General features: G+C 56.9%; 2 protein-coding genes across 3 annotated transcripts; both read left to right on the top strand.

The window, feature by feature from the left end:
* The first annotated feature begins 544 nt into the window (after positions 1-544).
* Positions 545-10,463, top strand: UBE4A (ubiquitination factor E4A). Of its 2 annotated transcripts, XM_041458111.1 has the most exons (20): positions 545-607; positions 981-1,145; positions 1,248-1,424; positions 1,538-1,650; positions 2,260-2,412; positions 2,499-2,658; positions 2,872-3,074; positions 3,265-3,456; positions 4,271-4,604; positions 4,885-5,011; positions 5,949-6,256; positions 6,828-6,960; positions 7,172-7,359; positions 7,446-7,546; positions 7,644-7,757; positions 8,439-8,613; positions 8,754-8,934; positions 9,134-9,281; positions 9,517-9,674; positions 9,807-10,463. In XM_041458111.1, the coding sequence occupies exons 2-20, from the start codon at positions 1,022-1,024 to the stop codon at positions 9,946-9,948; spliced, it is 3,231 nt and encodes a 1,076-aa protein (XP_041314045.1). In that variant the 5' UTR covers positions 545-607; positions 981-1,021; the 3' UTR covers positions 9,949-10,463. The 2 variants fall into 2 exon arrangements, with proteins under 2 accessions (XP_041314045.1, XP_041314044.1); XM_041458110.1 differs by lacking the exon at positions 545-607 and having other exon boundaries at positions 790-1,145.
* On the top strand, positions 10,347-11,876 carry ATP5MG (ATP synthase membrane subunit g). Its single transcript, XM_041458112.1, has 3 exons — positions 10,347-10,737; positions 10,977-11,137; positions 11,698-11,876. The coding sequence occupies exons 1-3, from the start codon at positions 10,347-10,349 to the stop codon at positions 11,794-11,796; spliced, it is 651 nt and encodes a 216-aa protein (XP_041314046.1). The 3' UTR covers positions 11,797-11,876.
* The last annotated feature ends 1,110 nt before the right edge of the window (positions 11,877-12,986 follow it).

The following is a 12,986-nucleotide window of genomic DNA, read 5'->3' as shown; positions in this document are numbered from 1 at the left end:
GATTCCTGTCCCTGTCCCATCCCTGTCCCTGTCCCCATCCCATTCCTGTCCCTGTCCCATCCCTGTCCCTGTCCCATTCCTGTCCCTGTCCCCATCCCATTCCCTGTCCCATTCCCATTCCCTGTCCCTGTGTCTATCCCATTCCCATTCCTGTTCCCATTCCCAGTCCTGTCCCTGTCTCTCCCGTTCCCGTTCCCATTCTCATTCCCTGTCCCATTCCCGTTCCCGTGCCCGTTCCCTGTCCCGTTCCCATTCCCGTGCCCGTTCCCTGTCCCGTTCCCGTTCCCTGTCCCGTGCCCGTTCCCTGTCCCGTGCCCGTTTCCTGTCCCGTTCCCGTTCCCTGTCCCATTCCCATTCCCGTGCCCGTTCCCTGTCCCGTTCCCGTACCCGTTCCCTGTCCCATTCCCGTACCCGTTCCCTGTCCCGTTCCCGTGCCCGTTCTCATTCTCATTCCCTGCGTTCCCCATCCCGGTCGCCAGGAGTCGCTGCCGCCGCTCCCGCCCGTTCTCCCTAAGTCCCGCCTCCCGAGCTTCACTTCCGGCGCGTCGCAGTGACGTCAATTGCTGTGCGACGTGGTGACGCGCAGAGCTCTCCGGCGGCGGCCGAGGTGGGACCGGAGCGGGAGCGGGCTGGCCCTGGGACGGCACGGGAGCGGGAGCGGGGTGGGACGGGACCGGGCTGGTCCCGGAGCGGGAGCGGGGTGGGATCGGGACGGCACGGGAGCGGGAGCGGGGTGGGACCGGACCGGGCTGGCCCCGGAGCGGGAGCGGGGTGGGATCGGGAGCGGGCTGGTCCCGGAGCGGGGCGGGAGTGGGCCGGCCCCGGAGCGGGAGCGGGGTGGGACCGGGACGGCACGGGAGCGGGACCGGGCCGACCCCGGAGCGGGAGCGGGCTGGCACGGGAACGCCCGCGCCGAGCGGGACGAGCCCGCCGTGCCCGAGGGGCAGCGGGCCGGGGCGCTGACCGCCGCCCTCCCGCAGCCTTGCCCCGGCTCACCCGTATGGCGCGGCCCTGAGGGGAGATGACCGACCAGGAGAACAACAACAGCATCTCCAGCAACCCCTTCGCCGCCCTCTTCGGCTCCGTCGCTGCCGCCAAGCACTTCGCCGCCGTCCAGAAGCAGCAGCAGCTGCGGCAGCTGACAGGTGGGCAGGCCGCGGGCGGGCCGGGGCAGGGCCGGGCCGGGGAGGCGAGGCGCTCCGCGTGGACAGGGCTGTCCCCCGGACGCTGAGGGCTCTGTCGCGCAGGCGAGGAGACGTCCATCAGCCAGGATGACTCCGACAACAGCGTCTCCGAGAGCCTGGACGACTGCGACTACTCGGTGGCCGAGATCAGCCGCTCGTTCCGCTCGCAGCGAGAGCTCTGCGAGCAGCTCAACATCAACCACATGATCCAGAGGATCTTCCTCATCACCCTGGACAACAGTGAGCCCGGGAACCCCGGGATGGCGGGGGCAGCTCCGTGTGTCTGTGTGGGAGGGGACAGTGCTGGGGACAGTCCTGCCTGCAGCTGGAACACGTCCCTCTGCCCTTCCCAGGTGACCCCAGCATGAAGAGTGGGAATGGGATCCCAGCACGCTGTGTCTACCTGGAGGAGATGGCTGCAGACCTGGATGAGCAGGACTGGCTGGACATGGACAATGTGGAGCAGGTAGGGACGCCTGCCTGGGGCCACCTGCAGATTTTGGCCGCCAGATTGAGTTTGTTTCCTGAGAATGTACATGTGATGTATCTCAAATCCTTTGCCAAAACCTGGCATGAAGTTGCTACTTATTGTTTTGCTGTAAAAGTCCGTGAGATTTTTGGGGTATGAGACTGAGAAAAACGTAGAATTTGGGGAATCCAGCCCTTCCTCCTGGAAGCTGCAGGAGTTTGCTGCCCTGCAGGTCTGTGTGGGTGGGAAAGGGAAGAAAAACCAGAGAACTCAGTGTCCATGCACACTCTCATCTTCATTTGCAGCTGTATCAGTCATTCCTGCTGAGCATTTCAGTGGAAATGGTTTCTGCTGGGGGTCCTGTTGTTCCACGGGGGGCTGGAGGATTTGCTCAGGCCAGCAGCAGCTGCGGGTTCTCACTGCAGCACTCTGTTCCCTAGTGAGGGATAGGGAGAGCCTTTCCCAGCAGGAATCAGTCCAATCAGCCCGTGTGCTGTGGAGCTTCCTCCTCTGCAGGGCTGACCTGTGCTGGGCCGTGTCGCTGGGCTGTGTCGCTGGGCCGTGTCCCTGTGCTGTGTCACTGTAGCCCTCTCTGCTGCTGCCCAGGCCCTGTTCACGCGCCTGCTGCTGCCGGAGCCCGGGAGCCACCTGATCCCCATGACGTGTGCCAGCAGCCAGAACCTGTCTGCCGACCGCGACGCCGGCGAGAGGCAGATCCTGCGCTACCTCTACGCCTGCTTCCGCCGGGCCCGCGAGGAGGTGGGCACGGCAGCCCCCCGCCCCGCCGCGCCCCGCCGCGCCCCGCCCGGGCTGCGTGACCCAGCTGCCTCGCTGTCCTTGCTCAGATCACCAAGGTCCCCGAGAACCTGCTGCCCTTCGCCGTGCGCTGCCGCAACCTGACGGTGTCCAACACCCGCACCGTGCTCCTCACCCCCGAGATCTACGTCAACCAGAACGTCTACGAGCAGCTGCTGGACCTGATGCTGGAGACGCTGCGAGGGGCACGTGAGTGTGGCCAGGTTGTGCCCCTGCCTCGGGGCTGCCAGGCTGCCCTGGAGCATCGTGCAGTTGGTGACTGTCATGGGGCACTGGCACTGTGCCAGCCTCACACCATGACAGTGACGCTTTGGCTCCCCTTGCTGCCAAAAGAGGGGCTGTGTTTGGGTCAGTTTGGTGTTGGAGCACTGTGAGTAACAGTACCCTTGTACCTCCTGCCAGAGTTTGAAGACATGACCGAGTTCCTCGAGGAGGTCATAGAGGCCTTAACGATGGACGAGGAGGTGCGCACCTTTGGGGAGGTCATGGTTCCTGTGTTTGACATTCTGCTGGGGAGAATCAAGGAGCTGGACCTCTGCCAGATCCTGCTGTACACGTACCTCGATGTGCTCCTCTACTTCACAAAGCAGAAGGACATAGCAAAGGTGGGTACCTTGGTTAGGCAGGAGCTTTTTGCAGGGGCACGTGTACTAGACCTGATCTGCAGAGGTCAAAGCAGCAGTGTGTGGTGTAACAACACCCAGGGTATGTAGTCATACCCCTCCTCTGCCTTCTTGTAGCGGTTTTGTGCTGGGATTTTGGACAACTGTCAGCATGTCCTGATGTGTTCCCCAGGTTTTTGCAGGCTACATCCAGCCCAAGGATCCCAGCAATGGACAGATGTACCAGAAGACTTTGCTTGGTGTTGTTTTAAATATCTCGTGCTTGTTGAAGACCCCTGGCGTGGTGGAGAACCATGGCTACTTTCTGAATCCATCCCGATCCAGCCCACAGGAGATTAAAGTGCAGGAGTCCAACATCCATCAGGTGGGAGAAGGGGGCAGTTCTGCTTCCTGCACTGTTAGTGGCCTCTCTTTGCCTGAGGGTTCAAAATGTGGTGTCAGGGCTTGAGTTCCACTGCTGGTTCAGGAATAGCCTGGCTTGCAGCTAGGCATGTCCCAAAACTGCTTTGAATTCTCCAGCTGGAGCATAGAAACAGTTTTGCCAGCTGCCTTGGGTGGTTGCAACCCAGGTCTTTGTGCCTTAACAAAGTTGCCTGAGCTTTTGGGAAAAGGGTGGGTGGTACTGGTGGAGCAGACATCAGTAAGTTGAGGTGCTACCTGGGGATCATCTACCTCAGGTTGCAGTCACCAGGGAGTGATTTTCAGTACCTGTCCTGTAATTAAAACACTAACTGATTCACCAGTTGAGAAAGTGACAGGCAACATTCTCTTTCATTATGCAAGTAAATTTCTTCCTTAGAGGAATACCACTAGGAAAGTTCCAGTAGGTCAGGAGTGAAACATGAGGACACAGGATATAAATACAGGGGTGAACTGGGGTGCAGAGGTCATCCCTGAGAAGGGCTTTCCCACTCGGGTTCTTTCGGCTGTCAAAAATAGGCGAAGAATTTTGGATTTACTCCGTATGAGAACAAATTGTCTCAGCTGTGCTTTTGAGGACGTCCCTGATTGTTGTTTTCTGCCAGCCCCAGGATTTGACCTGCTTGTAACAGCTGTGTGTGATGGGTGATTCTTGGGGTGTGCTGAGGAGCAGGAGAGGGTCTGACAGCCGTGATATCTGAGAGGCAAAAGAACAGCCCCCAAGGACTCATTCAGCTGTGTTCTGTTTCCTCTAACAGTTCATGGCCCAGTTCCACGAGAAGATTTACCAGATGCTGAAGAACCTGTTGCAGTTGTCACCAGAGACGAAGCACAGGATCCTGTCCTGGCTGGGGAACTGCCTCCATGCCAACGCAGGCCGCACCAAAATTTGGGCTAACCAGATGCCAGAGATCTTCTTCCAGATGTACGCCTCAGATGCCTTCTTCCTCAACCTGGGGGCTGCCCTCCTGAAGCTGTGCCAGCCCTTCTGCAAACCCAGATCTCCAAAGCTGCTAACCTTCAACCCTACCTACTGTGCCCTGAAGGAGCTGAACGAAGAGGAGAGGAGGAGCAAGAACGTACACATGAAAGGTACACCTAAGCACTGGGACTAAGGGAATGGGAAAGGGAATCTCCTCAGGTCCCCACTTCACCCAGTAGTGCCCTCTCTAATGGTGGATGCCATTAGGGTTAGGGGACAGTTAGAAGTGTGACTAGAGAAGAGCAAGAAGAGAGCTGAATACAAATAAAACACTGCCAATATCACCAGGAGCCCTTTTGTGTCCTCAGGAGGGACCTTCTTAAGCCCTCAAGCCCTCTCCTCACCAGCACTGCTGGGTAGGACCTGATGCAGAGATGCTTTTCCTTACAGGTTTGGAAAAAGAAACGTGTTTGATCCCTGCTCTGAGCGAGCAAGAGCCGCAGTTTGCGAACAGCTACAACCTGGTGACAGAAAACCTGGTGCTCACACAGTACACCCTGCACTTGGGGTTTCACAGGTACTTGCTCTCAGTTCCCCTGGGGCTGTTTTCCACCCATGTGCAGCTATGCACATTTCAGTAAATACTCTGAACACAGGGTGACCAGCTGAGCTGCTGGTTGAGCTTCAGCCTGACTGACTGCAGGAAGAAATTTTGCTCACATTTTTGCTAATCAGGATACACTCAGGCTTTAAACAATCATTGTGGGTTTTGATTCTCAAATCCCCTTGGCCTTTCTGCAAGTGTTTTATCCTAATAAAAGAGTCCTGTAGGCTCCATGTTATTTATAGACACCAATAGCCAAGTGCTGGAGATTTGTAGATTGCTCCATTCCCCCTCTCCTTGGGGCAGGAGCTGCATGCAGGTGGCAGAGCATCTGCCCACTGGGAGTGACCTAAACACCCTGATAGCTGGGCTGTATGGAAAACAGCAATGTGAGGTAGCTGTCAGCTTCCAGGAGAGGATTTTCTGGACACTAAAACACTCTGTTTTGCACAACTTCCCTCTGCAAATCGTTGCCTAGATACTGTGAGGTCATGTCTGATCCAAGCAGAGTCCCCTTCTGGTTTATTCTCTAAATATAGACATTGACAAAAAAGTTATTATGCAAGTGGCTTGTTGCTGGGAAACTGAAGTGTCACCTTGCAAGCGTCTCTAGATCCCTGGATCCCTGACCTCAGTGGCCCAAGGGAGCTCGGTGCTGCAGAGGGCTCTGCCATGTCCCCAGGCCACTCTGCAGGTGCCATGGTCCCTCACAGGGTCTCGTACCCTCCCAGGTCCTGCCAAGCCTTTCCCCACAGCTTCCCATTGCCAGAGCCCCAGACAAGGTACCCACGGGAAATTATCTGAATCCACCAGCATGGAGCAGTCTCCCACCAGCTTCCGCACTGGTGAGGCAGCATGTCTGTCTGTCTGTCTGACTCCTGAGCCCCTCCTTGCCTCCTTTCCCGGGCAGGTTGCACGACCAGATGGTAAAGATAAACCAAAGCCTTCACCGCCTGCAAGTGGCATGGCGAGAAGCTCAGCAGAGCTCCAGCCCTGCTGCTGACAGCCTCAGGGAGCAGTTTGAGCGCCTGATGACCATCTATCTCTCCACCAAGACGGCCATGACGGACCCGCAGATGCTGCAGAACTGCCTGAACCTGCAGGTGTCCATGGCAGTGCTGCTGGTGCAGCTGGCTGTGGGGAACCAGGGCAGCGAGGCGCTGGAGCTGACCTTCCCGCTGCCGCAGGTGGAGCACAGCGCGCTGGCCTACGTGCCAGGTGAGCCCAGGGTGCTGCTGGGGGCCAGCACTGCACACACCAGCACTGCAAGAGCTGCCTGAGCAAGTGCTCCCTGTCCAGGGCAGCACACGCTGCCACCACCGACACTGTGCAGAATATTCTCTCTGAAGAGGATCAGTCTTAGGAAATTTGGGGCTGTTTGAGGGGCCATACTCAGGGTAGTGAGGCTGCTGACCTTTTAGAAGTCCTACTCATTTGCATGTGGCACGTTCTACATTGATTTAGTGTTTTATCTATATGTAAACTCTTTTTTCTGGGGTCTGCTTCAGGATTCTTCCCTTGGGGCTTGTGTAGAAGTGTGTCATCAGCAGACAGATGCTGGATTCACCCCAGAAGTGACCTGACTTGTGGGAGGGAAGAGGGGAAGTGAGTCCCAGGTGTTACTCATGCCATCAGGCTGGGCCTTCTTCTCCATGGCAGGTTCTAATACAGCTTGTTAATTACCAATACTTAATCAGCATCAGGGTGGTGAGGGCACAGTGGATGGGAGGCTGGAAAAGGGCAAGGTGAGCTGTCTGGGGAGGAGCTCAGCTACAATCTCTGTTTGCAGAGTTCTTTGCCGATAATTTGGGCGACTTCTTCATTTTCCTGCGGCGTTTTGCTGATGACATCTTGGAGACTTCTGCCGATTCCCTGGAGCACATCCTTCACTTTGTTACTGTTTTCATGGGTGATGTGGAGAGGTAGGTCCTTGTTGCAGAACACTCGGGGTGACCAAGATTCCACTGTGGCACGGAGTCTGTGCAAGTGAGAGCTGACCCAGGGCTGGCTTTACTGACGGTCTGCAGCAATCTGGCACTCAGGCAGGAGGAGCAGATCCTGGAGTGATTCCTGAGCAGCTCCATGCTGCACCATGGACATGCCATCCTGGATTTGCTTTGTTTTCTCTCGCAGGATGAAAAATCCTCACCTGCGAGCCAAGCTGGCTGAAGTGTTGGAAGCTGTGATGCCTCACCTGGATCAGGCTCAGAGCCCCCTCGTGTCCAGCGTGTTTCACCGCAAGCGCGTGTTCTGCTCCTACCAGCACGCCGCCCACCTGGCCGAGGCACTCATCAAGGTCTTTGTGGATATCGAGTTCACGGGTAGGCACACAGTGGGAAGAGTTGTGCTCTCTGAGTAGCACCTGGGGGGGACTGTCCACTTGAAAGGTTCTTTGGCTTGTGCTCAGGTGACCCACACCAGTTTGAACAGAAGTTCAACTACCGCCGCCCCATGTATCCCATCCTCAGGTACATGTGGGACACCGATTCCTACCGGGACAGCATAAAGGTGAGGCGAGTGTGCATGTGGGTGTGCAGCCACTTGGGGGTCACGTGGCTCCGTGTCCTGCCCCAGTGGGAATTTGCTATTCCCCCTTTCTTTGCAGGCTCTGGCTGATTATGCCTCCGAGAACCTGGAGGCGATGAATCCCCCTCTCTTCTTGCGCTTCCTTAACCTGCTCATGAACGATGCCATTTTCCTCTTGGATGAAGCCATACAGGTAGGGCTGAGCTCACCTTCCATCATCATCAGGTAAACAAGTTCTCACTTCCTTGGTGCAATGCTGACCTCCAGAATAGGGCCAGCTTGCCCGGCCCTGCCTGGTGAGTCTGCAGTAAGTAGTATGCAGGAAACAATCCCAAGATGGGGTGGCCAATGCCCTGGGAGAAGGGGGAAGGCAGGAGGAAGGGTCTGGGGCCCTGGCTGTGGGTTACCCTTCCTTCCTTTGGGTTCAGGAGGCAGCGCAGAACCAAGAGGAGCAAAAGGGCTTTTTCAGATCCAGCAGGAAGCACGCTGGGAAATCTGCCTGTTCCTAATCTGGATACACTCAGGCTTTAAACAATCACCGTGGGTTTTGATTCTCAAATCCCCGTGGTCTTTCTGCAAGTTTTTCATCCTAAAAAAGGCCTTTTGTCTCCAGGCAGTTCTCCTTTGGGATTACAAGGGAATTTCAGGTGCTCTCGTGTCCCTGGTGTGTGTTAAATGACTCTCGCCTCCTTTCAGAGCTGCTGTTGCTGCTAGAAAGGGCTATTTTGGGGAGCTATTACCTGCCAGAGAACTGATTGCTGGAAGGCCAGCAGATAAGATGGGTGATACGGATGTTGCCTGACTGGTTTTGAGCATTCCTGGACCTCGTTGGCGTCGCCACCCACCCAAACAGCCCGTGTGTTCTGTCTTGCAGTACCTCAGCAAGATCAAAGTTCAGCAGATTGAGAAGGACCGAGGCGAGTGGGACAGCCTGTCCCCGGAGGCTCGCCGCGAGAAGGAGTCCAGCCTGCAGATGTTTGGGCAGCTGGCACGTTTCCACAACATCATGTCCAATGAAACCATTGGCACTCTGGCTTTCCTGACTTCAGGTAGGGAAAATGGCCCCTCCTGCCTGCCAGGACCTGGAGAAGAGCCCTGCCAGGGAGTGAGCAGGCAGGAACTTGGTTTCAGTGTGGTCAGATGAGGATGGAATTGCTGTGAATCTGCAAACTGTTGTTTTGCTTTCCAGAAATCAAGTCCCTGTTTGTGCATCCTTTCCTTGCCGAGCGCATCATCTCCATGCTCAACTACTTCCTGCAACACCTGGTTGGGCCTAAAATGGGAGCTTTGAAGGTGAAGGATTTCAGTGAGTTTGACTTCAAACCACAGCAGCTCGTGTCTGACATCTGCACCATCTACCTAAACCTTGGGTAGGTGACGAGGGGAGTGATCCTGTCGGGAGCCATGAGGAGCCATCTTGGTGATACTGGGGAGAAATGCTTAGTTACACTCGAGCTTTTCTTTAGCTTTGAGTCCTTTGCTGTGGGAATGTGGCTGCTGTGGGGACCGTTTTGCAGCCCTGATAAATGGGGATTCTTAAGCCTTTCTCTCACGTAACCTGTGGTGCAGGGATGAAGAAAACTTCTGTGCCACCGTCCCCAAGGACGGCCGCTCCTACTCACCGACGCTCTTTGCCCAGACCGTGCGGGTTCTGAAGAAGATTAACAAGCCTGGCAACATGATAGTGTCTTTCAGTAACCTGGCTGAGAGGATCAAGGTGAGCACTGGAGGGAATTCAACCTGCAAAAAAAGATAGAGCTGGTTCCCTGTGTCCTTTTCGCTCTGTGTGTTGCTGCATCTTTGCTGTGGAGCTGGATTTCTGGGAGTGGAGCTTTGTCCAAGGTCCAGATGGGGCAGCTGGGAGGGTTCCCTGCCTGCACAGACCTGGGAATGCTCCCTGGTTTTTAGAGAACAGGGAGCCTGAGTCCCTGAAAGCCACGTGTGCTCCCCAGTCTCTTGCAGACCGGCAGCAGCAGGAAGAGGAGACGTACGCAGATGCCTGTGATGAATTCCTGGATCCAATCATGAGCACTCTGATGTCAGACCCCGTGATCCTGCCCTCCTCCCGTGTCACTGTGGACAGATCGACCATAGCCCGGCACCTCCTCAGGTGTGCAGCACAGCCCTCACACCTTGATACTCTTGGGAATCTGTTTCACATATCCAGTGATTCTTCCTGGCCTTTTGTAAATCTCTAGCACCAGGAGTGTCCAAGTAATCTCCTTGATGTTTTATGTTTCAGTGATCAGACAGATCCTTTCAATCGGAGTCCCCTCACTATGGACCAGATCAGACCAAACACAGAGCTGAAAGAGAAGATACAGAGGTGGCTTGCAGAGAGGAAAAAGCAGAAGGAGGAGGAGCTGGAGGACACGCTGAGCTAAAAGACAGGATCTCATCTCTAACCCTCCTGTCATGGGCAAGATCACAGCCATGCAGGGGTTTCGGCTGGAGCTGCCACCCTAATGACAGCCACATTTAGTGCATTGCCACCACCCTTGGACTCTCTCCTCAGACCTTCCCTGCCAGCCCTTGTTCTCTCTTTTCCTTTCAAGACTCTCTCTTTAATACTACGACTTCCCAGTGCACTGCAGCTCCGAGCCGCAGCCTCGGCAGGAGAACACAGCTCCTCATGGTGCGGTGCCCTGGCTCTCCATTACCTGCCCTTTGTGTTGGCCACGTTCCAGCAACACCAAAAGCTTCCCTCGGTTCTGTGTTTAAACTGTAACCATCTTTCAGCGGTGAAAGCAATGCCTCGGCCGCTCCCAGAGCGGGACGGGGGATGGACAGCAGGGGAACGTCTTTCCAACTTTTATGTGCCAGGGGTGTAGCAGGGTTTGCTTCCCCAGTGAGTGTTGGGAATGGCGGGCGTTGGAAATTAAACACAGAGATCATCTTACAGCTGGTGGTGGAGGTCTGGCGGTGCCGGGAGCTGCAAGAAGCCGCGCGGGGCTCGGTGCGGGGAGCGGCGCGGTCCCGGCCCTGCGCGGGACTCGAACCCGCGGACCCGGCCCGGCCCCGCCCCGCGCACGTGGCCCGGGGTCCTCGCTACGGGCTGCCCGCGGCGAACGCCGGGCGCGGTGCGGGCGGTGACATTGAGCGCGCAGCGATGGCCAAGGCGGCGCAGGGGCTGGTGCAGCGGCTGGTGCAGCGCGGGCCCGAGCTCCTCGGCGGTGAGGGAGCGACAGCGGCCCGGGGAGCGGAGCGGAGGGGATTTGGGCTCAGGGAGCGGGCCGGGGCCGGGGCTCAGGGCAGCGGGCCGGGGCTCAGGGAGCGGGCCGGGGCTCAGGGCAGCGGGCCGGGGCTCAGGGAGCCGGGCCGGGGCTCAGGCAGCGGGGCCGGGGCTCAGAGAGCGGGCCGGGGCTCGGCAGCCGTTGGAAGAACACCGTCCGCTCCGCTCCCCCTCCCGCAGCCGCCGTGACCTACTCGAAGCCGCGCTTGGCCACGTTCTGGTACTACGCCAAGGTGGAGCTGGCCCCGCCGACCCCCGCCGAGATTCCGCGGGCCATCGACAGCATGAAGGGCCTGGTCAGGGCCTTCCAGAGCGGCCGCCTGGCGCAGCTCACCGTCAAGGTACCGGCCGGGCGGGACGCGGCAGTGCCGGGGCACAGCTCCGGCGGGAGCCTCCCGGCCACCCAGGACATGCTCTGCTCCTGCCTTGGGAAGCAGTGGGAAATGTTGGCTACGACATGCGAAGCTCATGGAATTCAAGGGCCCAGAGTTTAAAGTGTTTTATATTATTGGCTTTGCTTTAATTCTTCCCTGCCTGGACCAGGCTGATTGTTCCCTTCTGCTCCCAGGAAAGGGAGAATCCATAGGTGGCTGAATGAGCCCAGCCTTCTGGATCAGCTGTGTCATCAGCTGGCCTTGAAATCAGTGTGTTTCCATTGTGTGGCTAAGAAATGATACTTGAGAGAGCTGTAAAAAGCCACAACCAGCAGGTGACAGTGTGCTTAATGTTGTAGAACATTTCTCTGATGGGACATGTTGAGGGGTGGCCGAACACAGCAAACACTCTGCTCCACTTGTGGGTTTTTGCCTTGAGAGCTGCTGGAGGGCAGGGATGTGGCAGTGAGGGAGGAGCTGTTGTGGGAGTGTGGGATCTGATCTAAGCAGTGGCTTTTTCCTTTCAGGATGCACTGAGGAATGGCCTGGTGGCCACAGAGGTGCTGATGTGGTTTTACATCGGGGAGATCATCGGCAAGGGCGGCATCATCGGCTACAATGTGTGAGCCCTCACCTCAGCAGTGGCAGCTGTGCCACCCTGCTGGCTCTGTAACAGGGTCTGCAACAATAAAACTGGGAGCCTGTACCGAGCTGTTGTCATCCTTGTCTGGTGCTCTGACAGGTGCCAGCCTGTCCTGGGGCAATGCTGGCAGGGATGGCTCCTCAAGAGGGGTCTGAGGGCCAGGCCCAAGGGTGCCAGAGCTGCTTTAGTGACATCATTTTTGGTCACCAGAGCTCTGTGTGCTCTGGGACACTCACTGGGTCCCAGCTGCGGCTCCAGGGGAGGTCTGAGAGCCCCAAAATCAAACAGAGGCTGCAAAGGGGAAACATTCAATTTGTTCCTGAATGTGGTTCCCAGCAGTTAGTGGGACACAAAAGCAAATTTCAGTACTTTTTACACTATCAGAAGCAATTTCCATGGCTTATTCCATAGGGAACGCAGCTCTTCTGGCTTGGTGTCTGACTGGTGCAGTGCAAGCCTGTATAAGTAAGCAAAGCTTTCCTGCCACCAGCCAGAGGTTGAGCTGTCTGGGGTTCTACCACCTTGCTCACTCTCAGCCAGCCCCTGCAGGGCTTTCTACAAAACCTGGTGAGTGCCCTGTGCTCTGACGTGTTCAGAAAATAATTTGTAGGAGTCCTCTGAAGATAGCAGCCTGTTTTTACTGTCTTAGAAGATGGTTTTAGCTAGTATTGCTCCTTGTTGATACTGTTGTTGTCCTGCTGCTCCTTTGCTCCTCTGGGCGTTGTGCTGTGCACACCACTGACCCCGCAGCCCCCAGTGACCCCAGTGTCTCTGGTGACTGTGCCAGCAGCATGTCACTTGCTCTCCCTGCAGCAGAACTGACCTTCTCAGCAGCTCATCCCAGCAGCAGGCCTTGTGTGCTTCTGGCAGGGAGTGCAGGGAGCTCACACTCCACATGTGGTAAGCAGTAGGTTGTTCTGGCATGGATGGAAACCTTTTCTTCTTTCTTGTTAAAAGAAGGCTTCCTGCCCCAGCAGCTCTGGGTCACAACTGGCCACAGGTCACTTCTGTGCCACAGATAGGAAAACAGGCTCAGTGAACTCCCCAGCTTCTGTGGGGCAGTCTGCCCCAGGAGCAGTGACTGGACCTGTGCTTCCAGCCCCCTGCCCAGCCTGGGTCCTGGGCTTGCTTCTCCCACCAGCCCAGCCAGGACACCTGGCCTGCCTGGCACAG

Source organism: Pyrgilauda ruficollis, unplaced genomic scaffold (assembly GCF_017590135.1).
Source record: "Pyrgilauda ruficollis isolate IOZ18807 unplaced genomic scaffold, ASM1759013v1 scaffold126, whole genome shotgun sequence".
Classification (NCBI taxonomy): Eukaryota; Metazoa; Chordata; class Aves; order Passeriformes; family Passeridae; genus Pyrgilauda; species Pyrgilauda ruficollis.
The sequence above is the reverse complement of the archived record's forward strand: the minus strand, read 5'-3'. Positions and strand labels throughout refer to the sequence as shown.